The sequence below is a fragment of the Falco naumanni genome, chromosome 5 (assembly GCF_017639655.2).
Source record: "Falco naumanni isolate bFalNau1 chromosome 5, bFalNau1.pat, whole genome shotgun sequence".
NCBI lineage: Eukaryota > Metazoa > Chordata > Aves > Falconiformes > Falconidae > Falco > Falco naumanni.
This window is the reverse complement of record NC_054058.1, coordinates 25,982,074-26,008,625: the sequence shown is the minus strand read 5'-3', so window position 1 is coordinate 26,008,625 and position 26,552 is coordinate 25,982,074. Positions and strand designations below refer to the sequence as shown.

At 43.9% G+C, this 26,552-nt stretch overlaps 1 protein-coding gene across 4 annotated transcripts in view; it reads right to left on the bottom strand.

Moving 5' to 3' along the window:
- BICD1 (BICD cargo adaptor 1) overlaps positions 1–25,837 on the bottom strand; it is a 179,066-nt gene extending 153,229 nt beyond the window's left edge. For all 4 annotated transcript variants that reach the window (XM_040596068.1, XM_040596070.1, XM_040596072.1 and 1 more), the window contains exon 1: positions 25,510–25,837. In XM_040596068.1, the coding sequence (XP_040452002.1) occupies positions 25,510–25,722 (213 nt within the window). In that variant the 5' untranslated portion in view covers positions 25,723–25,837. The remainder of the gene's footprint in view (positions 1–25,509) is intronic.
- Between the last annotated feature and the right edge of the window lie 715 nt (positions 25,838–26,552).

Genomic DNA, 26,552 nt, shown 5'->3' with positions numbered 1-26,552 from the left:
CTTGATTTGAAACAGATACAGTTCCAATAAGAAATTGTTTTGCGCCTTAAGAGCACCCATAGACTTCTGTTGTGAACAAACTGGCTTGTTAAAAGAGCTGTCAGAAGCATTTTTGATCTTCACCCCATCTCCTCTTCTCCTCAGAAAGGAATGATTCCCACCCAAGAGATGCTAGCAGAGGCTGAAGTAGTCACCCAGCCAAGCCACTCACATAGCTTGTGGAGAACTCTGTTCAGGCTGGCACTTTGGTTAATTCTGAAGTACCTGACTCCAGACCCTTCAGATCACCTGGGAGTGACATAACCATTATGGTATTCCCTCATTTGACACCTCTTCTCTCTCTCCCTACCCTCCAATAAACTTAATTGCTCAAAGATCAGATTTGTTCCAATTTAAGCTACAGTATTGACCAAATGGAATTCTTCTTTCCAAACAGCCCTAGTTAACTCCTGCTCAATGTTTGGATTGACATCCAAATACTTTCCGTGAACACATGGACTTACCCATACCACAACCAACTCTGCTTTAAGATGAGGTTGAAGACGTACATTGGTACTCAAAAAGCTGTTTCTGCCTTAGCTAAGCAACTTGGAGTACTGTACTTCCAGTGCTTTTTGATTGTGAAGATAATTTTGAAGATTGTGAAGATAAATATACTGCTGGTTTGGGTTTTGTTTTGGTGGGGTTTGTTTTGTTTAAATTTATTATGTACCTTTATAAAATAAATTCTTCAATCTTAGAATTCTATATAACATACAACATTTTTGCTAAACTCTGGGCAGGGTGGTGGTGCTGGGAGGGAATCATTATCTGCAGCTATGCAATAAGGAATTGAAGGAATGAATCAGTATTTTTCATAATGCCATTTGAAAGGTTTTACAACCAAACTTATCACATTATATCTCAAAGATATGATGCAGTTAACTTTTTCATACTTCATGCTTTTGAAAAGCAATTTTTAAATCCTAGAAATTAGCTATCAGAATATTTGTATTTCTTTAATTTTGCAATATTATCCAGACAAAATTGCATAACTACAGGCAGATGATATGGTATACAAGAGAAAACACAGCGTCAAATATGCTTTTCCATTAAGCTTCCACCACCACTTCCTATTGAAAAGTAGAGACTGCAGAGGCCGTTTCTAATTAACAAAGTCCAGGTTTGGCACTGCTCAGTATTTTTTATGAACAATGTTGGCAGCTACAAAAGCTCTGAGGAGAAATGAGACATAGTAGAGGATGAACAATTCAGCAAAATCTCAATATGATTCTAGGTCAGAAAAGAGCAAATGCAATCATCATGTATAGAAAGGGACTAGGAAGTAAGAACACAATTTTTCTCCCCAAGTAAGGTATCAAATACACAGATGCAGGGCTGAGAGTTCCAATAGCTCATTTCTTTTAAAGGACATTGAAAATTAGAGATTATGTAGAGAATTACAATACTGTTTCAAGGTTATACAAAACCTTGGTATTGAGGTTAAGTAGCTCACTTTGTTTAGCAGATGAAAGGCGATGGCTGGGTGACTTGACTATGAATTCTAAAAAAAAAAAAAAATTATAAAAAAACCACCTCAGGCAGAGATTGCAATGTCCTTGGGGCTTTTCATTCAAGCAGAGAAAAGCATAAAAAGGAACTTCCAGCTAGAATTTAAAACCAAACACATTGAGAACTGAGATTAGGTACAATTGTATTTTTTTTCAATCACTGCATTACCTACTAAAACTAATTGCCAAGGAAACAGTACAGTCTGCCTTTTAATGTCTTTGCATCCAGACTGGATGCCTTTTCAGATGCCCACACTACAAATGTAAACCATAGGGTTCAGCACAGAACTACTAGGAGAGTTATACTCCAGCTCTTACTGCCGAGGTCAGACTGTGCAAACCATAAGCACTTTTTTGCTCTTCAACTCTATGAATTTGCACGTCCAGGCAAGAGCAAATCTGAATGCTGTAGCTGTAAGCACTTTGGATGGGATTTATCTTCCCCAACATCAAGTCATGTAAAATTTGTTGTGCACCTTAAACAAGCCACTAGCTCCTCACAGTGGAGACACTTCCAGAAGTAACTCTTGCAGCCTGAATGTCTGTCCACCCCTCTCCCTCCCAAGAAGGGAGGCCCAAAGGCTACGTGCTTAACGTTCAGTGGCAGAAGGTCAGCAAGATGAATCCAGACTTTCATGACAGCAAGTAACACTATTAAAGACAAAAGCACAAATTGGTTACTCAGGCACTGGGAATGAAATCTCAGCCTGGCTTAAAGTCAAGGGAAGGTTTGCCTTTGACTTCAGGGACTCTAGAACTTTTGCCCCTATTGTGAATGACTTGTATGGCAGGTGCACCTACTAGCCTTTTAGTCAGTGACTGGGATCCAACAGGCTGGGTGGTCTTTGGAGTAGAAAGGCAGACCTCTGCTCTAGGGGGCTCAGTGTTTATAACAAAAGCTGGCAGGGAGGTACACAGGGGCACTGGCGGGCAGAGGGAAACAACCAAACAGTATTTGTCAGAACTGGCTGCTGATGCATTAGACTATTCAAACAGCACCAGCGTTACTCCAAAGAAATGCTCCGTGAAGAGAACTGAAGGGAAGACAATGAGATTCCTCACAGAGGTGTACAGAATATCTCTCCCAAACGTGCATGGTGAATTCATAGAATCGTTTAGGTTGGAGAAGACCTTTAAGATCATCTTAGAAGGCATTACTTTTCAAAGCAGAAATAATACTTCACCATCACGCAATGCGAATTCCTTTTTCAATGACAGATTTAAATATTTACAATGTGCTTCCTTGATACTGAACCAAAGTGCTTCCTTCCTAAGAAAATTCACAGCAGTAACCTATGGTAACATTGCAAGATGACAGCTCATTTTCTGATGGGCTATCACTGCAGCACAGATCTCCAGCTTAACTGCTAGATAAGACTTTTTTTTTTAAACTACCCCCCCCAAAAAAAAATAAAAATCCAACAAGCCATGTGACCCCCTCCCCTTCATGTTTCTTGCCTCAGAGAACTAGTTTCTGTAAGAACTCATGAAGCTAAATGCAGATTTTAAAATATGCCTTTACATATGTAAAAAATAGCTAAAGAATAAATGTTTTCTCTTCTAAAATAATCCCACTAAATTATTTGCTACTAAAGGAGTCTCTGAATACAAGCCAAACAAATATTTTGGAAAGTCTAGACAGCTGTGCATGATGCAGTTTCCCAGAAACTTACTCCAAACGCTTGAGATAGAGAAGCCTAGTAACTGGAAAAAAGAACAGAGCTACTAAAGAGCAAGAAATTAAGAGACCAAAGTGACACAGCGGGGTGGGGGGGAGGCAGGTAACACACATGCATAAGCAATTATCTGTAATTTAACACTAAGTGAGAAGCATGTCTTATGTGATCATTAGAGATAGTTTTAAAGGACAGATACAGGGCACTACAAGTTTGAAAAAGCGTACGCTAGATGTCTGTTTTTAGTGAGAGGAAGTTAAGTGAAGCAAGGTCTAAAACCTGAAAATTACTGTTCTCTGTTAATCCCAGTTCTGTTAACAGTCATAGCATGTCTGGTTTAGAGGACACATTTCTGCACCCATGCAGGGAGGGCTCCTTTAATTCTAGTCCCTGAGCTCTGAGATCCCACTACAACTGAAGAAAAAAGCACACAAAGAAAGAGAAGAAAACACACCCCCACAGTCACACACACACAATCCATCCTTTTTCTTCAAGTCCTGTCAAGCAACAAATGTATTTTGTATTGTCAAAGAACAAGTTGACATTGAGCAGATGAACTCTCCTCTCACCTTTTGAGAAGGAGAAAAAAAAAAATTAGACAATGCAGTAAACAGTGCTGAAATACTAACAAGCCTGAGATTTAAAAAAAATTATCTTCTAACTAGCGTTTAGCAGAACCTGCTACTATAGAAATGAAACCAGGATGGAACTGCATTTAATTCATACCTCCAATATTACTGGTCTTCATAGTGCCCACTGACATTTTATTCTAAACAATAATTTGGAAGAACAATTGCATTTTAGGTTTCTATTAACAGTATCATGCATGCAGGCAAGTAGCAAGGACAGGACTCGTCTAACACACAGGTTTAGTTAGTGGAAAATGAGACAAAGCTGTAACCTGATGGTATCATTTATATGAAGAATACCCTGTCTTATTAACAATTAATTTTTAATAGGTGTTGATATGGCTGTAGAAAAGTTTTTTCAGCATATTTTCCATTTCATCAGAGCAACTAGTACAGAGATTTGCAGTTGGGCACTAACTCTTAAGTATCTTTAAGCATTCACCCACTTTCTTCTGCAGAAACCATCCTGAACCTAACAGTCTTGGTGCCCTCAAGGCAAGCCTTACCTATTTAATATATACAGGTAGGCATGAACAAATGTAATCATGCTACACATAATATAAGAAGTTGAAGCCTAGAAATGAGGCTACTTTGCAGCTGTAACAGACACTTCATCCTGAGGTATCATTTGAAATCTCTTTGAAGACCATCCATGATGAAAGAAAAGCTGCACCCAACTTCTTGTACAGCCAAAGAGAGGTAGTACATAACACTAAATGTTAAACCCAAGTCCCTTTGCCCAACGCATCCAGCACCTGAAGGATTACAGAAGCCTCATCTGTAAGATTAAGCCAGAAAAATACAGAAGGGCAAGTGAAAAGGAAACACTGATCCCTCAAAATATTTAGTGTCATACATTAACTCCTGTTGAATGGCTACAAATGTTCAAATTAATACACTGCCTAACACAGAAATGTCACGAAATTATCAGCTAACAAGCAGGGAAGTCGGTCTTTCAGCTCTACCACGTCTGACACTTGGTTAGCCCAGGGGATCAACCAAGACTGCCACCAAAACAAAGGCGTGTTTCCATCTGAGTTACCAAGTCTCCCTCGCTTCCCCTGCCGCCTCTCTTCCCCTCAGAAGAACCGAACCCTGACGTTTTAGGGTTCTGTGCTTAAAATTTTATGGTAGAGCTACCAGTTTAAAAGAAAAAAATCGGACTTTTCTGAATATCACTCCCAACTACTTGCCAATAGATCTGAAATTCACACTGAACTCACCACTTCTCACATGCCCTCAGAAAAAAAGGAATCCAGAAGCCCAGTTACCACCTCAGTTTTATCTCCATAGGTGAGCTACTAGAATCGTAGAACTGAAGAAAGAGCAGTATTTAAGACCTTATTTACCCGAATATGGATGAGACAATGCTGATATCTTTCAGGATGTCTCAGCAGAAGCAGCACATTTCACACAGCCAAGGCAAAGACACACAGGGAAGAGAGGTGCTGCTCACTGCTAGGCAGCTCCCGCAGCCTGCGTGCAGAGCATTTCTGACCACATGGGGAGGGGTACAAAGCCAGATAAATACATACTGATAAAACCGCACATTTTGTCTCCCACAATATGCACAAGCCACAGCCCTAAAATGACTCCCCAGACCACCCCACAGACATCCCACCCAGTTAATTCCTACTGCCCTGGCACTTACCCAGCTTCAAGCCAAAACCAAGCCCAGCACTCTCCTTAGGTATCCCCATGTCTCTTAAAAGAAAATAGGTCTTAATAATTTCAGTACTAATAAAGCAGTATAACCTTCTTAGAAGCCTCAGAAGCCCAGCACTAAAAAGCAGACAGCCCCAACAACTTTAACTCCAAGAGACAGCAAAATTTACCACCCACAGCATTAGTAAATAGTAGTAACCTATTTTCATCTGTAATAGGAATGAATGCTCCAGAGCACTGCTCCCTGTGACTGCAGCATCCCTTCAGCATGGGGAGGTTAAAGTCCAGCACAGGAGCAGAGCAGGCAGCTGGGAGTTAGTCTATCTCATTTCTTTACTGCAGACATGGCAGGATTGTTTATTTATTTGTTTGACCTCCCTGAAGCATCAAAAACCTCCAAAACAAACACAGCAGACCCTGAGCCACAGCATACCTTTTAATCACAGCTCCTGTGCTGTCAGCTGGCCTGTATTGAGCTGGCCCTGCCTTGGGACACACAGCTGAACCAGAGAGACTGCCTAAAGCCTTCAAAACAAGCTGCATTTTGCACAGCACTGGAAACATACAGATAAAAATAGTTACCAACGCTGCTGCAAAAACTAAGGCAGGGGAATAGTTCCTTGAGTATTGTTTAGGATCAATCTATAGCTTTTTAATCAGGTTCCACATGGCTTCTCTGTTGTAACCATGGGACATCCCTACCCCTTGAGACTTACCTCCTTTCCCTTCTCCTTTATGACCTATTTTATTTCTCACCTGATGCTATTGCTATGCCAAGCCCACAAAAAAAAGAAATCCCTTACATTTCTGTCTTGCACTAAATCTCTATCTATCACTAAATCTCAGTGGTTAAGGGCTGTAGACCATCCTTTTCACATGCTTCTTCCAGAACTGCATGAGGGAGCAATCAGGCAACCAGTAGCAGGCACTGAGGAATGAGAAAAGGAAGATCAATAGGTAAAGGCAGTTATCCCTTATTCTGGTGAAACAACAGCAGGAGGAATATGTATGACTGCAGGCTCAATTATCCCTGTGCGCTCCTGGTGGGATTTCAGGAAGAGTGAGAATACCTGCTTTCTTTGGACTGCTGCAAATTCATTCCTGTAAACCCCAATCATGCAGAAAACCAGGTCAGCCTGGTTTTCTTTAAATGCATCAAACCAGTCTCTTACACTGAGGTGCTCTCTCTAGAAAAAATGTCATCGAAATGCAATGGCTCTTTAGATATTGCTTAATCCAGAGGATGGGGGACCCAGCCCTAACAGCACACGGATGACTTTACCTCCAGTAAGGCATTCAGCGATGCAGCAGTAGCCACCACCAGACACCATGTACTTATGTAGACATATTGTCCCAAACATCTCATTGCATCTTTGGGAGTAAAAACTGTCACTTTATGCAATACTGAATCTGTATGAATTTAAAATTAGCTTCTTCATGACTGTCTGTGTATACCTATAATAAAAGACTTCAACACTCAGAACTTGTGGGAATGTCTGTGTCATTCATAAATTATGAACAAGACTTCTTTAAACCAGGGTAATTACTACAGGTATACAGCACTACGCAGAAATTAAATATTTACATAGAAATGCCCTACTAAAATGTCAATATTACAAAGCCTGCAATAACTGAATAAATTATTTTGGGGTGAGAACTTCAGCAATGAAACAACACAGCTTTCCGACAGAGGCAGCTGAATTTACCAGCTCTAAGTTAGAACCATTTTTCTGCTGCTTTCTTGTCCTCTGTTACATTACAGAGCACTAGCACATCTTACAAAGGCTATCATAAAATATAACGTCTTGCAATGCAGTTCACTGTAATTTCACAAGTCACTAGAAGTATTTACAGACAGGAGAAATATTTCAGAAATACTGTATGTGATTACGGCCAAAATCAGGAAATTATGGACAAAACAAAGAAAAAAACTGTTGCAGAAGATGCACATCATATTTTAATTTGAAATGAACAGTTACTGCAAACATTTTCCCCCCATGCTTTCTCAAACTACTTTGTACCTCTGTTACAAAGAAGGTAAAACTTGCCTATTCTGAATGACAGATATGTAGACAAAATTGAGACAGCCTGGGAAATATAAAAAGGCTTCCAATGGAACTGAAAGGAAATACTGCAATTTATTTTAAATTATTTTAAGCTTAATTTAGAAACTGTTTCATTTCAGCTAGTCACAGATGGAAGTTTAACGTTATTACCAAAATTATTGTGATCAGAAATATAGCAGTGATTGCTGCAAACAGTAAGATTTTTACTTTTGCTTGAGATGCCATCTCTTTCCAGTTCTTGCTGACCTTTATATACCTACATAAATTGAGAGGACAGGGCAGTTGCTGTTCAGTTGTTGTTGTTTGCTTTTGGGGGACAGAGAACCAGTATTCTCCATTTTCTCTCCCTTTGCTCCTGGCAGTCCTAGGTCAGATCCCACAGAAGATCTTGGTTTACAGACATGGCAGATGCAACCCGGTGCAGCTCAGCAGAGAAGGTGTACATTGCAGGTGTCCTGCTGTTTCATGAGCATCTATCTACCCTCTTAATGACATCTGTTCCTGTGGGATTAGAAGCCTGCATACATAGAAGTTTCATATTTAGACTACACTTATTACTGGATAAAGTTAAGCGGAAAAATAACAAGCCCAGATCACTTCATCCAAGATCTGGTTAGACAAATCTTTAGCAATGTGATCATACAAACAAAACCAAATTAGTGTGCTGTACTCATCTAACACCTGCATCCCAGTTCCAGCTAGGTCAGGAGCTCTTCCATGTTTTTTTCAAGCTAATTCTGCTGGGGACAATCAAATGTGCAGCCTTCTTCGGTGACATGCTCCTTTTATAAATCTGATCTCTTGCTTTAATTCACCTTTGGGAAAGTGATGGGGGAATTCAAATGCAGAAGCAAAGATCCTCCATGAATTTCACATGTACACCTGGAGTTTTGAAGCCAGCTTTAAAAACTCCTTTACTTAGACACACAGACTCACAGCGTGGTTGAGGTTGGAAGGGAGCTTTGGAGGTCACCTGGTCCAACCCCCTGCTCAAGTATGGCCACCTGGAGCTCTTTTGCCCAACACCATATATTTCTTCGCTAGCTTAATGTTGCTTTAAAAGGCCTTGCTTCTCTAAGACTTTTAAAGGAACCTTATCTATTTGATACTTTGGGAAGTAAAGTGGATCTCTGAAGTGCACAATTTATTTCATTTGCTTCTACAGTTGGTGGGTTTCAGACATAGCCTGTAAAATAGTCTTGCATGAACTATGTAGCATAGAAGCTCCTTAGCTCCCCAACCCCAGCTTGCATAGCTTAAAATTAGACTTCTTTAGCATTTTCATAATAACTCTTAATATAAGTATTCAAGAAAAAGACTAGCTAGACAATGTTTCTGGTGGTCCCTTAGCTCAAGTTATGTTGAACAGATTCTGAACTATGTACCGCGACATACTAACAGGTGATTAACTTGAGGACTGCTGTGCCTACCTTTCCTTCTTATGTCCAAGTCAGGAATTTGGCGGGCAGACCATTTGTTCACTTGGAGGGAGTTCTAAAATATATTAGATCAGCTAACATTTGCAAAAGGTACAACTTTCTAGGTTAGCCATGAGGGCCAAATTCTGCTCTTATCTGTTCCAGTGTAAGAAGCTGCCTGGTTTGTAAAAGCTGACACTTGTGCAGCTGCCCTTTGCCTTCCCACAGCTATCACAGAAGAAAATATCCTTTCTGCAAGTAGATGCCGAACCTGAAAATGAGAAAGGAATTTGGCTTTAACCCTCACTGGGATGCCTTTCAGCATGGAAGGTGACCAAAGTTAGACCTATCACACAAACTTAGACCTATCTATCCAGGACAAACAACAAGCAGCAAGTCTTAGCCTGTTTCCTATGGGCTCTCAAAGTCTCACCTTTCCTAATAACTTGGAATCTGTTGGCTAATTATGACCAAATTTGACTGAAGGATATAGACTGCAAAGGTGCTTAATCTCTCCTACCAGCTCTGTAAAAAGTGAGGGGTAGCTATCTCAATACTAAATTAACAAAAAAGCAGCAAGAATACCAATTTTCCTTTTGAAAAACTAATATTAAATAATTTTATGAAAACAAATGAGTTTACATCTCATAAGAACAACACAAAAACCAAACTGCAAACTGCATTGCTGGAGCAGCAGTTCATTTCTGACTCAAAAGGCAGAGCACTGCCCACTGAGTCACCAGTACCTCCAGCATGCTGCCAAGTCCTCCCACCAAAACACTTTATAGTTCTGGAAACATCATCATGACAGTCACTGTTAGAGTTGTGTGACTTAATGCTATGAAGGACCAAATTCTTCTCTAGCATAATTCTGTTGATTTCATCATGCAGCAGCAGAGAATTCAGATCATAATTCACAGTGTTGTCATGGAGCCCAATATTTTTATTTAAAAAAAAAATAATGAAAAAATACTTGCTGAACCTGGCTCTGCATACCTTATGAGTACAGATTAAAACTGCATTCTGTACTAGTACCAGTGCCTTTGGCTCCAGCCCACAACTTGATCTTTATACCAAGCTGGTACCAGAAGAGGTTTTGGTCATGGATAGGTTAAAACCACAAAACTGTAGCTTAATTACTATGGTTACCAGAGTAGAAACAGATCAGGGATTGAAAAAAAATAATTCAGAAATTACTATCCTCCTCACTAGCACAATCTACCAAGGACAATTAGCATCCTTGCATATCTTACTGGGAGCCCAGTACTCTAAACCCCTGAACTACAATGTGACATTCTCAGTCATACTGATCATCACCATCACGTCACCCGCTGTCAGCTTCCTGAAAAAGTCATGTTTGCATTCACTGAAGGAATAAGGTTTTTATTAGTCATAAAAAATGTGGAGGAAAAAAGTACCTTTGGATACCTAACTTTAAGTTTCAAAGTCATTAATGCCTTTTTTGGCAGAGTTCTGACAAAGGCTACAAAAAAAGTTGTGGAAGAGGTCTCTGAAAGCCTCTACAGTTCAGCTTCCCTTACATGTGGGGAAGATGGACAGACGGAGCCTGCAGACCTCGATGAACCCTGTGGACAGGAGGACCTGTGTTACATCATTCCTTACATTTTTCTACCACGGCTCACTAGGCTCTCTAAATGGCCACCTGTAGGCCAGGTGCCGCCCCTCCTGCAAAGGGGATTAAGAACGGCTCTTGAAGGGCTGTGACATGCCAAAGGAACTAAATGCTTTATCATGCCTTTGGGCCGAAGCTGTAGTGTGGGTGAAGGCAGGATTCAGAACCACCATCATCTCATAAACCACCTGGAAACAAGAGCTTACCTCTTGCAGTTGCAGCGGTTGGATCATTGTGATGGCAGTGTATTGGCAGCGCACAGCACGGCTAATTCTGCGTGCTCCGTAAGTGAATCGAATACACAAAAACAGGAATCAGTGGTTTGCTTTGCATGATTTTGCTTCTTTCCCCCTTATTAAAAATACCAACTGTTGAAACCCACCCTTAGTGAAAAGGGTCTTTAATCAAACAAGGTTCCATTGCATAAGAGCTTGCTGCAAGAAGATGCACAAACCAGCGAGCCATCTGACAATTTAGTTTTGGGAATTTCCATCACTGCCTATGCAAACAAAGCTAAAGGTTTGTGACAGTTGCTTGTGTTTCGATTATCTCTTTCGGGATCTCAAAGTTCAAAACCACATTCTAGAGAAGCAACTGGCAGAAGGAAATTATTTCTAACAGCCCATCCACAGAGGAGGCCCCATTATTATCAGTAATTACTCGTATTGCCATAGAACCTAATTGTCCCGGCCAAGAATAGAGGCTCACTGTGTTCATTCAGTACAAACAGGCGGGTAACGGCAGCCCCTGCCCCACAGAACCCGCTTTCTACAAACTCCCCGTCCAAGCTCCACGTTAACCGCTGCCAGCTCCGCAAGGAGCCTGATGTGGTGCTCAACGCACCCTGTGAGATTTTGGCCAGCCAAAGAACTGCAAAAGTCATGCCTCAGGTTTCAACGAAGATTTCCCACATACTCTCGTCATGAAGGGCATCCCACACGCCGGAGCCCAGCACAGTGAAGTGTGTCGTTTAACTGCTCCCCATGCAGCAATAGGAACAAGGGGTGCTTTGTGGGGCCAGGCTACCCAGGGACAGGCGAGGAGAGGCGAGATGCATTCCTCGCAGGAGAGGCGGCTGGAATTCGGCCTCCCCCCGCAATGAACAACTAGATGTGGGGAAAGACCAAAGAAAAATGAAGCGTTTCAACCAGCTGTTCAGGGATTAGTAAATGCTGATGTGAAAATCTCAGTCACATCAAAGAGTCATGGTTTGGAAAGGGCTAAGTGGGAAGGACTGGGAAGACTGCTACAAATACTGGGATGGCAGCCAGGAGCGGTCAGCTTCCAGAGGGGGAGAGAGCAGAGCAAAAAGGGCAGCTGGGGGTGAGAGGTGGCGATGTACTCTGGGATCCCGAGTAGTTCCCATGTGCTCCGGGATCACCAGAGTATGTGGGAGAAGGACCACAAAAAGTAAGGGGAAGTGTGTGTGTGTGGGGGGGGGGTCCACAGGGGGCAGGATGGAGGTGAAGAGCTACCGATGGCCTCTAAAGACAAGGGTTTCACCACTGAAATGCTGCCAAATAATGAATTAAGAAACAATAGAGGTTTCCGTAACTTTTTCATTCTCATTTTTCCTTAGGTTTTGACCGTGTAACAGTAGCAAAACTACCAGCAACACCTTTTCTAAATGGCCTTACTGGTCACACTGGCACCAGCGCGAGGTACTGCCAGTGCACACACTGGTCAGAGAGCACGGGCAGTTCACTGCTTTGGTTTTCTGGTTGACCAGCTTTTTAAAATGGAAGGATCTTTGGAAGATAAATGACTGGATTAGATCTGAGAAAAATCTGTGTTTTCTTTGTGATTTACCCACAGATTTCCTATGAAATTATGGCTGAACATGGTATCCCTCCACAGCTTCTGGGCCTCCATTACTCATCTGTAAATGCCCTTTATTATTCCTTAATAGCAAATCCCTGACTAGGTTGTCTATTTCCACTGTAAACTCTCTAACCTTTTATTTATATGCCTGAAACTCATTATGCCAGGCATCGCAGAATCTCCAGGTACTGCTGTCATGCAACAAATAACAATTTATCCCACCCTGCTGAGACTTAGTAGGCAAAACAACAGCTCATGAAATAAGCAGTATTTTGATTTGTCAGGATGTTTTCACTTTAATGGAGTGCGGTCTGTTCTTTCACAGGAAAACAAAGAAGTAGACCTGTTTCCTAATAAAATTAGCTTTTAATAACTACAATCTTGTGTATGCTGATGCCTTCATTACTACTATGTACATGTGACACCTGTCATACACATACCAGTGGTGGTTACTCAAGTGAATTTTATTTCACCAGAGGCTCTTCCCGATGAAGACCCCAACCAATGTCAATGGCCATTGAGGCTGGATCCCTCCCAGGCTGAGACCCATCCCTCCGGCTGCAGCCAAGGTCATGCTGAGTCACTCCCTCTGGCTTTTCCCCCACATCCATCCAGTGCCAATGCTTTGGTAAGTGCTTGACTATTCATAATACTGTCACTTGCAAAGCTGCAATTCCTTTCTCCACAGACAGCACAAAGCGTTGGACTGCAAGCTCCTAAAATTGTTGCTTATCAGATTTTGGAGTCCTTTCCAAGCAGTAGATTACTTTCTGCTAAAAATGTAAGTGATAAAAGACTGGAAATAGAGGCATTTCACTCTTAACCAGAGAGCTTTCCTAAGGGAACAGTTGAGCTGGGGAACCTGGCAGGAGAAGAGTCTGCCACAAGGTTTTGGGGCAGAATTCAGGATCCCCTTTTCCAAACCCACTTCTTCAGAGTGGAATAATTAACAAGCAGATCCTTGGCAGCAAGAAAATCAGTACCCAGTCCAGCTTCACCTGTGGGTGCCTAACTCCAGTTCACTGGTAAAGAAACCAGGGGGCACATTTCAAGAAGAACCTTGCAAATAAGAGATCTTAACAGAATAAAAATGGTACAGCACGGTCTTCAACTGCAGTTCTTCCTGTTATACCCAGGGAAAGGGTTATTTATACCCAAACAAGGCCTATATGCTCATTTTAGATCTTTCATCAGTCTAATCTGCTACAAAAGCAAATTCAACAGCTATAAAACAGGCATGACCGAGTGTCTCTAATGTCAGCCCAAGGAACAGTGAGTAAAATACTTTTCTAACACCAAGTGCTAAAGCTGTACTCAAGACATCACTGCATTTTCTGTTCTGGAATAAATAACTCTCCACAAGCAAGAAAACAGAAAATACTTGACATCACAAGTCATGAAGCAGCATTAAATAAACTACAGCAAAAATGTTTAAAGCCAGGATCCTAAATGTGCATCTCAAAACGCACATATAGTCCCCCAGACAAGTGCGATCTGTAATTTCAAAGTATATGGGCAAAAAGAAGTCATATCGGTTTCAATACAAGGCTGCTCAGCCTGCTTAATAAAGCAAACCAAATGTTTTCCATGATAACTAAAATACAGACTTTAGGGTGTAAATTACCAGGTATCTAAATTGTATCATTCAGTTCTATCACTTTAATATGGATTTTATTTTAGGAATAGTAAGCATCTAAGAATTTATAGCATCGCTGTAACTTCAAATTCAGCACATTTGGAAAAAAATGTTATCACTCAACTGTGTTGTTCCAGATCTGCTACTATTTTTACACAGCTAAGCTTACAGCATCTTAAGTGAAAGTTTTCTTATTATCAGATGGCAACCATTAGTCCTTAAGTGGCAGAAAAACCCCCAACTTACCTAAGGCCCAAGAAATGGAATTACCTGATGCCCAGAGTAATGCACTCCTAACAGACATCACAATGCCTCCATCTCCCATATTGGTATACACAATTATATTCCGTCTGACTACTGGTTCTCTTAGATATAGTTATATATCATACACTTTATTTCACAGAGGAGTCCTTGTTACCATATCCTTACATTTTACTTAAAAATTTGTTACCAGGGAGCCAGCTTTATGTCTGAGTTACTATGGATTAGTAATTGATCTAGTGCACATTTTTAGCTTACTGCAGATGGAAGATACCTGTCAGCTGACAACTTTTTCCTTCAGGTTTCTGCTGGGGTTTGTTTGGGGTTTTTTTGCCTTGCCCTTACACATTTGGGGCTAGCCAAGTGCATGCACAAGATCAGTTACTGAAGCTCAGCAGAGTTATGACAATTTACTAAGCTGCAAGAATAAGATTACTTGTTTGAGAGCCAGTAATTATAGATATGCTAGTTCTCCCTTCTTTGGTGGGAAGAAACCTGAACTCTCAGTTTATAACACATTTCTTGATGACAGTGCTCTTTGCCAGCAGGCGGTGGGCACAGACTTGGCAATTAAATCATTGCCCCGTTTTATCTTTGATTTACCCAAGTAGCCAGGACTTCAGCGTTAGTCTTCAAGTCATACCTGCTATAAATGACCCTGAGGCCCAACCCTGAATATAGGGTATATTGTTAGAGATAGCATTCTTCACATGAGATGCTTAAATAAAACCTTTCCTAACTGTTTGTAGGTGGGAATCACATGCAGTTGTCAAAGAAAGAAAGGACTGAATGCAGCTGTTCTCCTCAACTAAACTTGGACGAATTCTGCATGTTTGCCACTGCTGTGCAGACACCTGGAACTATCCAGAACAGCACAACCTTTTAATGCTTTGTAAAAACTCTGTGGGGTATTCAGGATATTCGAAAAACTTCTCCCATCCACCTAAAAAATGCAACTTGCCTTTATTAATACTATGAATTATACAAACGACAAGCTATTGAGAGCACATTTTGAATAAGAGGAATCATAGATTCAAGTCGGACAATAGTTGTTAAGTATCCTGGATTAGCTGTCAAATTGAGAATCAGAGCCTATGCCTACACAGACAGTTTAACCCAATTGTGAACTCCCCATGTAGCCCCCCTACCAAATGCTCTAGCTCTCTTAAAACTCAAACGTCAAAAGTTTGAGAACTCTGTCTTGCTGGCCAGGATTCAGTGCCGTTTGGCATCCTGCATCTTGCCTTGCAGATGTGAGTAGTCAAGACTCCAGTCCTGAGCAAGATTAAATCCAGATCATGCTGTGTTCATGTTTGGCCAACAGCCAAGCTTTTATAAATGAATTATTTCACCAAGCCACCTGTTCCCTTTGCCTGACCCAAATTCCTATATTTATACTTACAGGCTTGCTGGTCCTTGTCCATCTTCCTGTCTCAGCTTTACAACTACTAGGAGCTGGTTCTCCTTCTCTTAAGTATCCAAAACAGAAGTTATAACTGCAACTGTTAACAACTTCCAGCTTCCCGCCATGGATTAGTCAGTGATGACAAACAGCCCTTCACAGTTCATTCTCAGTACACTCACATTTGAATCCATCCAGAGGACTAGGGGAACCAAGGAAAGCTGTTTGGTGTGGATAAACTTCCCAGAGGGGTATACTGAATTCTTGGCATTGCCCCTGCTAACTGCATGTCACCTGTGAGCTGTGAGAGGTCACAAAATTAAAAATGAACAAACTCAGATGAAGAACAACAGGAAGGAAAAATGAAGTTTATACAATTTATTTGAAATGTCCCCAGAAGTGATTGAAGTGCAAGATGACTAACTCAGGTGACTGAGGATGCCTTTTATGCTTCTTGGTTAACCACAGTATTGTATATATTAGTGCTAGCACTGGAAAACTGCTTGCTGTGTAGATGGATTTAACACAGCTGTACAGCACAGAGGCAAATTAGGCATGATTCAGGGGAGCAGGAGCGATGGAGAGGGTATGGCAGCACTGTGTGGGTAATGGGTCTCACTCCCAGTGCTGATCCCAAGGACTAAGTGCATTAATGTAACCTCATTGGGCATCGATTTTCCTGTCTGGGGTTACATAAACAAACAACCCCAGAAACCAGACAATATTTTTTAAAAAAAAAAAAAAAAAAAAGGGTTGATTTTTGCAAAACACAAAAAGGGTGAAAAAAGTGAAAAGGTATCTCCTTCCTGTGCACACATGCAGCCAATGCAATTTTAAAGCTGCCTTAAAAGTGATCTTTCCAAGGATGATTTTAATGGTGAGGGTGCTACAAAGCAGAGCTGATAAATCCTCTGCTGTTGCATTTTCAGCCCATGTTAAAACAACATTTCTAAGTATTTCCGGGATTCCTTCAAGTCATCACAATACCTGAACATGGTATGGAAGGTCTAGGCTGCCACAAACGGCCAGATTTCTTACATTCACACAATGATGAAAAGGGTCTTTAACATAAACAATTCATCTCCATGTCTTACAGAGCAGCAAATCAACACTAATTAAGATGTAGGGCAAAGACTGAAAAAAAGAAGATTAGAAAGTACACACACCACCATGGACAGGAGACAAATGCTGTACAAGAATGAAAGGCAGAAAATGATCGGCTACAGACAGAGAGGGATGAGCCTCATGAGAGATGCAGAAAACAGCAGTGGACCAATTTCACTCTTAGTGAAAGCCTTTTGGTGTTAATAGTTTTCATAGGTCTGTTCCAAAATCATAGATTTAGGACAGTGGCCTGCTTTGTCTCTTAATTATTAAGTTAATTAAGCTTTGATAGTAAAAGAAATTCAGAAACACAAATATTATAATCCCAAAATTATTTTTAATACTACCCTCTGCAGAGAAGTAGAGTCGCTGTTAAAACACTAGTCTGCAATCTAGCTTAATTTCTACCTGCTTGCTTCAGCTTTAGGCACCTGCCCTTGCTGAGACACATTTTTCACCTTCTGACTAGCCCTAACTACTTCCATCTGTAGCTGGTAGAAATCATGGACTGCTTTCACAGTGCAGTATAAAAAATTGCAGGTTTCTCCCCACAATCATCTGCTGCTAGTGTGCAAGTGGATAAAGGGACAAAGGGCACATTCATGTCTCTACATGCCATATCAATTCCTCTACATCCAGAAGATACCCTCTCTCCTTCCCCATAAAATAGTGTTGTTGAGTTCACAAGGAAAAGGGGAAGGAACAGGGCTATGAAAGTCACACCACCAATGTAAGACAGTTCAGCAGAAATGAATGCATGCATTTCAGTCTCTGCCATTATAAATTTAAATCATCCCAAATAAAAAAATGGACAGTACAGAACTGTATTGAATTAAACATTATCCCCTCAGGTATCAGACAAATATGGAAGAGAAATCTATAGCAAAGGCAACTGTGCAGCCAAAGCCCTACAATGTTTCAGAGCCATGAGGGATACAGGAAGAAGATTTTATTCCCATTGTCCATATGCTGAACAATGCAAAAACATGAGTGAAAATGAGGTGCTGAAGAACAAATGTATTTGAGCTCATTTGGAAAACTGAGAGGTTGTTCCAAGAAGAAAGCTCTTCTTCTAGAAGCCCTCAATGCATCCAGAAAAATATGATCTTTCATGTATTTTCCTCCAACTGCCAACTGCATAAGGTATATAAAAGTCACTCAGCTGCAAATCTGCTCTGACTTTGAGAATGCTCCTCGTTTTACCATGATAAATGTTCACAAATTACTGGTTTATGCCAAACCTTATTTCTCCACCAGTGTTTTGTCCCTAGTTGCACTTTCAATAAAGCCAAGTGTTCAATCTGACTGATGTGCGTACAGACTGCATGCATACCACTTAGAAAGAAAATCCACAGTGCAATGCAGAATGGAAGGAAAAATATTTCACCTAAAGGAAGATGGAAAGATGGCAGCATTTTTTTTTTAAATCCATTACAAAAGGCCTAATTACAAACAGATGTGGACCTTTATATTGAAATCTCCTCAGTGAGCCCTAATGTTACATTTTTGAGCCTTGGACAGGAAGTAGTTCACAATAATAATGTCTGGCTCACCCATTAACACCTCGGTCAGTCACTTCAGATTTGGTACTAATCCACCATTGTCTAGAAAATCTATGGAAAATTAACTTCTTCATGACACAAAATCTAATTGCAACTTCCAGTTATCTCTGAGGAGTTCAACCCAGATGACTGACTGATTCAATCAGAATCCCTCAGATTAGAGAGGAATTTCTTAGATTTTTTTAGATGAAAGAGTGAAATTAAGAAAATAATTTAACTATTGGGAGACAACAAATTGAACTCTATTTAGATTTATTTTACACGTATGTGAGCCCCCGGTGTTTAAAGCTGACTATCATTGTTTAAGGATTGGCTAGTGTAGGAGGACTAAAATCACATGTACTGGCTCATAAGGATGCAACACAATTACTGAGAGCAACTGGCAATACAGGTCTCTGGGGGGGAAAAAAAAGTTCATCTACATTTTTCTTTGCATGCTGCCAAAGCTCAAACAGTAGCCCTAATTTCCCTTAAGATGATTTCAGCTGCTTATGCTTTCTGTAGGATAGTGCAGAGGATTCATTTCCTCTTAGAGGAAGCGATCCTGCCATAATTTGATCAGCATCTCCTGTAACATCAGTACCTGTTTAAGCAGATTTTAAAAAAAAATATGTTTTTTTGTTTACCGTCCCCCTTTCCTCAGCATTCATTTCTATCCTCGTGCTGACTTTCTGGCAATACAGGTAAAACAGTTTACAGGAAAGTATTGTGAACCAGATCATGCAACCAATCTGGGTTACAGACAGCATACACCCCCTCCTCGGTTATTTTTAACTGAGGTCAGTTTTCTACCCTGGTGTGACAGTATAAACAGTTGAAAGCCAGAACATCAGCACGAATGACAAAGGGAGATGTAGGGTTGTCTTGCTGCGAGATGAGCACATCAAACTGCACCCTTAGTAACCCCAGGCCAACGCAGGCTTAATGACAGGCAAGAGAAAATGAAATTCAAGCATGAAGTGAGGCTATGGCTCTGCTAATGGTCACTGTTTCCAGGCAGCATGCTGTTACATATTGGGTTGCTCACAGCAAGCTGCTACTGGAATTCAACTGGGCACAGTGGGCATCTTATCCTGCATTCTACCCCCTACCTTGCATCGTCCAAGGTCCCTTGCTGTCTGCCTCCTTTCTTCTCCAGTCCAACTTCCAGCTCACAGCAGGGTCAGCTCCGAGTTCAGACAGGGTTCCTTAGGGCTGTATCCAGCTGGGGCTTGAAACCCCCCCGGAAGGAGACTGCACAACCTCTCTGGGCAACCTGTGGCACTGCCTGTGCTCAAGGAGAAACAGTTCTACCTTAAATCCAGTCTGAGCCTCTCTAGTTTCGGTTTCTGTCACTTCTTCTGCCTCCTCTCTTCCCACCATCCACTGCTGTGAAGAGCCTGTCTCTGTCTTCTCAATAACCTCCCTGCAGGTATGGGCAACTGCTGCTGGGTCCCCCACAGCCTTCTCTTTTCCAACCTGAACGAGCTCAGCCCCCCCAGCCTCTCCTCACAGGACAAGTGCTTCAGTTCTTCATCTTCTTGATGGTCCTCCACTGAACCCAGTTTATCAGTGTCTTTCTTGTATTAGGGAAGGCCAAAACTGGATGCTGTTTTCTAGGTGGGGTCTAACAAGTGCCAGTTTAAAAGCGATTAATCACTTTGCTTACTGGCTATGTTTCCACTAATAGCAGGCCAGGATGCTGTCAGCTTTTTCAATGTCAGGGTACACTGCTGGCCCATGTCCAGCTTGCTGTCCTCCAGGATCCCCAAACCCTTTGCTATAGACTAGATCCCCAGCCAGTCAGTCCCCAGCCTGTAATAACTGAACGAAAGCTTTGCAAGTGGCTGCTGGATCTCACAAAGGCACTGTTTATAAGTGCACCTCCCAGAATGAACTGCTTTTCCATTAGCAGTGTATGCCTTAGAGACAGAGGTAGTGTTGGCTGCATTGTGAAGGAGACCACACTGTAGAGAGTATCTGAGTACCGTCCCTCCAGGTCTGCAGCTCGCTCACCCTTGCCCTGTCCCCATCTCTGAGCCGGTTCCTTGGCAGCACAGCCTTTCTGAGTGACAGAACATGAACAGACACCAAGAACAAAGTGTTGAGATGAGGATGAAATGCTGAAAATGTTCAGCCTCGCCCAGCACAAGCCCACAGACGCTGGCACCGGATGGAGGTGTAAAGATATACTGAGATGGCACCAGTTCACAGCTCCCAAGTCATATATCTTGGTCACGTTCATCTTTGGGGAGAATACCTCATTGGGATTTATGAGTTGCTTCACACTTTCCTAAGCATCCAGTGACGCAGACAGGCATGTAGAACAATCCCCATGTAACAGGGTCATATTTGGGATAAGAACCCTCCCCCTCTTCTGCCCTTTCTGGATCCAAAGAAGTCCCACCAGCTGCACACTTCAAAGATGGAAGAGGCAGAGGTGACTCCAGCAGCAGGCAGGAGAGGCTTCAGAGGACAGTGGGGGAGCTGGAGGGGCAGCGTCATGTCAGAAGAGAGGAGAGATGGAGCCTGAGTCGCTTGCATTAAAGCAGTGCAGGGGAGAGCAGAACAGAAAGGAAGGTACCAGAGACCTTTGGCTCTAGTCCTCAAAAACCCTTTTCAGTCACAGACCCAGAAGTGTTTGTGGAAGCCCTATCAGTAAACTAAGTACTTCATAATCATTGTTACAACATCTCTGTGAGGTAAAGAAAACAAGAAATTTTGACCTGCCGTGGATGGGGCTGCTTACCCATAGCCTGGTTTCAAATAATTTACCAAGGGTTTAAAGTAAAGAAAATACCAAACTGCACCAAACAAACCTGGAAATCAAATAGCCAGTGCTATGTGTAATCCAGTGGAAGAGTTTGTCTCTGTAGAATGAAATACATAAAAGCCAAGAAGCCAAGTGAGATATTGCCTGAGTTAGTCAGAGAGGGAGTCAAGGAGAGGAACCTGGGGGTCTGCTCAGCTGCTATGGTCATTCTTTGATTCCCAAAGAGAAATCTCTGTTTAGGATTTACCAAGCCCAAATATCTTGCAGAGTTGGATACCAAAGCTGCCTTCCATCCCCATTTTATCTTGACTGGATGTAACTGATATTTCTCCCCTTTAAAAACATTACAGGCTGCGAGTGCACAGTAACTAATCACAGAGTCACAGAACAGCTGAGGTTGGAAGGGACCTCTTGACATCATCTCATCCATCCCCCCTGCTCAAGCAGGGACAGCTACAGCAGATAGCCTAGGCAAGAAGATATTTATGAAGCCATTTTACACTTCATTAAAAGAATGAAAACTAACAACAAACATTATCCTTACAGCAAATGCAATGTGAACATGTAAGAGCACAGATTAAAACCACTAGAAAATGTTCTCCAAAAAATATGCTGGTAATGAAACTCCCAACTCAGCTAGACAGTAAAAACAGGCTGCCTTCAGTCCCGTGACTGCTAGCAACGAGTCTTATTCTCTGCATTCTTATGGACTGCAGGTTAAAAGGTACGTCTGCTAAAGTAACTTTCTGAACAGAGGCCCTAAAACTATTGTGTTTTTAGCAAAGGCCCAAAATTCCACCTGTGAGATGTAATTGTGAGGCACAGAAATATCATTTACAGACTGGAAAAAAGAAAAAAAAAAGCTATGAAAATTAATAAAGCTTTAAAAATAATAATGTTTTGTTTAACACTACAATCTTGCCTAGGACCACAAGTACCCTGTTTCATAACACTGGAAGCTGTTAAAGTCAACAGAACACAGTATACCTTTTCACATTCCTGCCATTCATTTCATTTTTGAAAACATAAGGTCGGTAGCTGATAGACGTCTCAAGTTTTTTTCTGGACATATGTGTATTATATGTGTATTAACTGCTTTAATTTGGAAGAAGAAGCCTTTATGAGGTCACTGATTAAAACCTCAAAGTTTTTGTCATGTACGTCAATCTCATGGCCCAAAACATCGAAGTCTTAGGCTAAAACAGAGACCTATGAATACAGCACAAGAAACATCAGAGGTTACTAAAACAATTCACATTGCATGGTGGATAGCATATATCCTGTGTACAAGTATTAATATTTAATGTAATGTATTGCAAGTTGCTTTTACTTCAACATCCTATAATGGCCTTACTCTCCCATCTCACTCTCCAAGAAAGGAAATAATCATATAGCTGAGGCTCTATATTGCAATCTATATGGAAAAAGCTCCGCTGAAGTTCACTGAAGTTTTGAATTGCCAAGAAGCACAGGAGAAGACTTCAGATCCTAGACTGCTAAGACATGACTTGGTAGTTGAAGATGGGCAGCTCTGTTTGCTTAGCTCCAAACAGCAGAACACAATAATTTAATAATGAAACAGTTAAAAAAATGAAGACTTGCCTCAATAAAATTTGACTGCAGTAACTGAATCTGTTCAGAGAAGGTCCATAGAAGGAGAGGTAACAGTCCTAAACATAATCCTGCCCACACTCTTGCACCTACTATTCCTCATGAATGGATAAACTACTTGTTTCAGCACAAACCTGAGGCCTCATTTCTATGCCCCAGTGTGACTTCAGAGAGGCTACAGATGTAGGGAGGCAAAAGCAGAAGCACAGATTCTCGCTGAGGTAGTGGGTGTCTTCCGAGCTCCCGCTAGTCAGTCATGATGCTTTGATGTCCTGCCATGCAGACCCGGGCTGCTGTCCAGCCCACCCTCTATAGGACCTGCTGGGGAAGGTACGCAAAGACCCTCCTCCGCACATCTTGGACTGAGCCTTAGTAAAAAAGCCACCTTCAGACTTCTTCCGTCACTTTGAGAGCATTCAGATGGAACCCTACAGCCCCGAAATCTATGCCCCCCAAGTCTCCACAAGACAATTTGCCCAAACCAGCTAATTCTGCCTCACTAGTGTCATCAGAGGCACCATTTGCTTATGTCTCGGTTATGAGTGTGATCTGCGCTCAGAGAAACGTCATAATGGAGGTGGTAACAGAGAAGCTAGAAAACAGATTACAGCATCAGGAAGGGATATGAGCAAATTCTCTTTTGCAGGGCTGCATGTGCAAGAAGAATCTGTGTGGCTTCTCCTATGAAGGTTAGAAGCAAGAAAAAAAACCTCTTGCAGCCTAGGTGGGGGACAGAAATGCCCTACCTGCAGCTAAGGAGAGCTCTGGAACTGAGAGCTCTGGGCCTGGACTGGAGAAGCTCCACTCTTGCCTGGCATCAGGCAAGTTACAGGATTGCTCCTCTTCCTCTCTCTGTGGATATCTTCAGTTCCATGCTGTGGTTGGCACAGCATGAAGGCACCACCCCACGGGAGACATTCTGGGCTGCCGAGCATGCAATCCCATTGACTGCAAGAGGAGGTGAACATGGAAGAAAATTTGTGCCCATCTTTGATTTCTGCTAACCATGTTGACTAATCCCTCTTGTTACTAATTTCAACGGAATTCCTTGCACTACCCCTTCTACCTGTGGCCACGTGCACCCATGTGTCGTCCTGCTTTCTGATCGGTCTTCTTTTCTACGTTATTATGATGGGCTAATGGCTAGCTGCAGCTCTGCTAATCACCATTGCACCCCACACACTCCCCCACCCCAAAACTGCATTGCACTTTTCCCCCTTAATTCTGTTCCTCTATTACTGCCAGGTCCTTTCGAACTGCCCTGCCTTCACACCACTGTAAGTTACGTATCAAGGGATCTTTCTCTCTCAACCTGTGGTTACTGGTTTCAAAGTCTTGAGCCTACTGCATAGGTTCGGGGGTGGGGTGGGGGGGGGGGGGGGGGGGGGGGGGGGAGGTAGGGAGCCAGAGATCAAGTTTAAGAAGGTGAATAGGTTTTTCTGAAAAACAGTTTTATTCTTATTGAAAATATCATTTTTTCAACTCTTCTGGACACTGAACCAAGTCTGTAGCATAACTCATTTACCTGCAAGTAAAACGAAACCTTTATTTTATTAAAAATACTTCTAAAAGTGCATCAGTTAGTATTCAAAAGAATATGTACATATATAATCTAAGTTTGTTAAGTGGTTCCCTCAGTATAGACTATGTTCATAATTTCTAATTGACCAGAATTTCTGTTCCTTTTATACAGCAATATATTTTTGTAGAACGAAAGGATACCTTTCAAATTTGGAAGCCTACCCGTGTGACATCTCCTCTTCTCTTTACAAAATATGTAAGCAGTTCCATTCTAAGGTAGCATAACCCCCCCCAAAACCTAGAGATGCGTGCTGCAGACGTGTGTACGCCCCCCCCCCCCCCGTCCCCCCCCCCCCTCGGCAGCTGCCGTGCCTGTGCACTGTATGGCTCTCAAGTTCCTTCCCCTGACGATGACCATGAGAAAAGCGACAATTTTTCAGAGTCACGTTTAAGCAAAGCTGAAAGGTGAGCTGCTGCCCTCGCCCACTTTATACTTTTTGGATGTTACAAAACCACATTTGAAAGATAAAGCAAAACCACCTCTCCACTCAAATATTTCATCCTTTCAGCATGACGCAGAAGTTTAATTTCCACTGATGGGGGGTGACCTCGAGACTACTGAATAGCTGCTTCACCCCCCCTTAGTGACAGCGATTCCCCCCACTGGCAGAATAAAGCGGGTCTATAAATAACTTCGAAAGGAACCGTCTCCCTCCTCGCGCACTGCAGACAAGTGTTTACACAGATCCCGAGTCCTCACACACTGGGTTTGCTCAGCAATCATCCCACGGGCTGTTTCATCTCCTCTTCCTAAAAAAGCCGTGGCCGATGCAGGTGCGGCCGGCGGCACCCTCCGCTGCTGCAAATGCCCCTTGCCAGAAGTTGTGGCCGCCGGTGGCGGGGGCTGGAGCGCGGCCCCGGCTCCAGGGAAATTTCCCAGGGCAGGGGGGTTGCAATCTCGTGTAATCCGTCCTTAAGCTCCGCGGTCCCGGCTGATCCTCCGGCCCCGGGAAACCCCTCCTCCCCACCCCACGAATCCCCGCAGCCGCCCCCGGGCCCGGGCATCTTTGCTCGCTCACCTGCAGGGGGTGGCCCGGGGCTCCGGGCAGGGACACGCGTGGAGTGTCCTCGCACCCCCCCGCACCCGGCGGGGCTGCGCGCCCCGGGGCAGCGGGGAGAGACAAAAGCCTGGGATCGCTCACCTCCTTCAGCTGCTCCAGCTCCTGCTTGAGGCCGTCATACTCCGCCTCCAGCTCGTCGTACTGCTGCTTGAGGGTGAGCTTCTCCTCCAGCACCACCAGCCCATACTCCGCCGCCTGGATCTTCTCGTGGGTCGTCTCGGAGAGCTCCCGGGTCAGCCGCTCGATCTCGCTCTTGTAATGGTCCGCGCCCTGCAGCACCTCCTCCGCAGCCATAGCCCCGCCGGCACTGCCGCGCCGCCGCGCCGCCGCGCCGCCGAGGCAGCCAGGGGGCGGGCGCGGCCGAGGGGCGGCACCGGCACCGGCACCGCCGCCGGCGGCCTGCGGTGGCGACGGGGATGGCGACCGGGGCCGCCTGCGGCAGCCGCCGCCGAGCGCGGGGCCGCGCCGCTCCGCCGCACCCGCGGGCCGCCCCCCCCGTCCCCCGCGGCCGCCCGAGAGGCGGGGAGGCCGCGCTCGCCTCTCCCGGCCCTGCGGCGGCCCCGGCTGCGGGCGGCGGGGGCGCCTGGGCCGGGCGGGCCGAGCCCCCGCTGCCCGGGGAGGCGGCGGCGCGCTGGGGGCCGGGGCGGCGGGTGGAGCGGCCGGGAGGCGCCTTCGTGCGGCGGCTGCCGGGGAGATGCTGCTGCTGGCGCCCGCCTCCTCCCGGGGAGCCGGCACCGCCGCCCCCCCCGCCCGGTCCCTCCCCTGCGCGCTTCACGAGGACAGCGTCGCCAGGGCCGGCGTTCCCCGCCGGGGAACCGGGGACGCGGCTCCGAGGCGCGGGGACACGGGCAGAGGCAGCCGAGGCGGGGGCAGCCGGAGTCCGCAGCGCCGCTGGCCGGGCCGCCACCCTGTGCTGGCCGCCGCGGGGCTGCGTGTGCCGGGGCCGCGTGTGCGTGTGCGGAGCTGCGTGTGCGTGTGCAGGGCCGCGTGTGCGTGTGCAGGGCCGCGTGTGCGGGGCCGCTCCTGGCGCCGCCGGGCCCCCTCTCCGCGCTCCGCCGCCCCGGGGCTCCCGCCGCCCTGCCGTTTCGGCGCCTCTCGGCTTTTCGCAGCGCGTTGCAGCGATG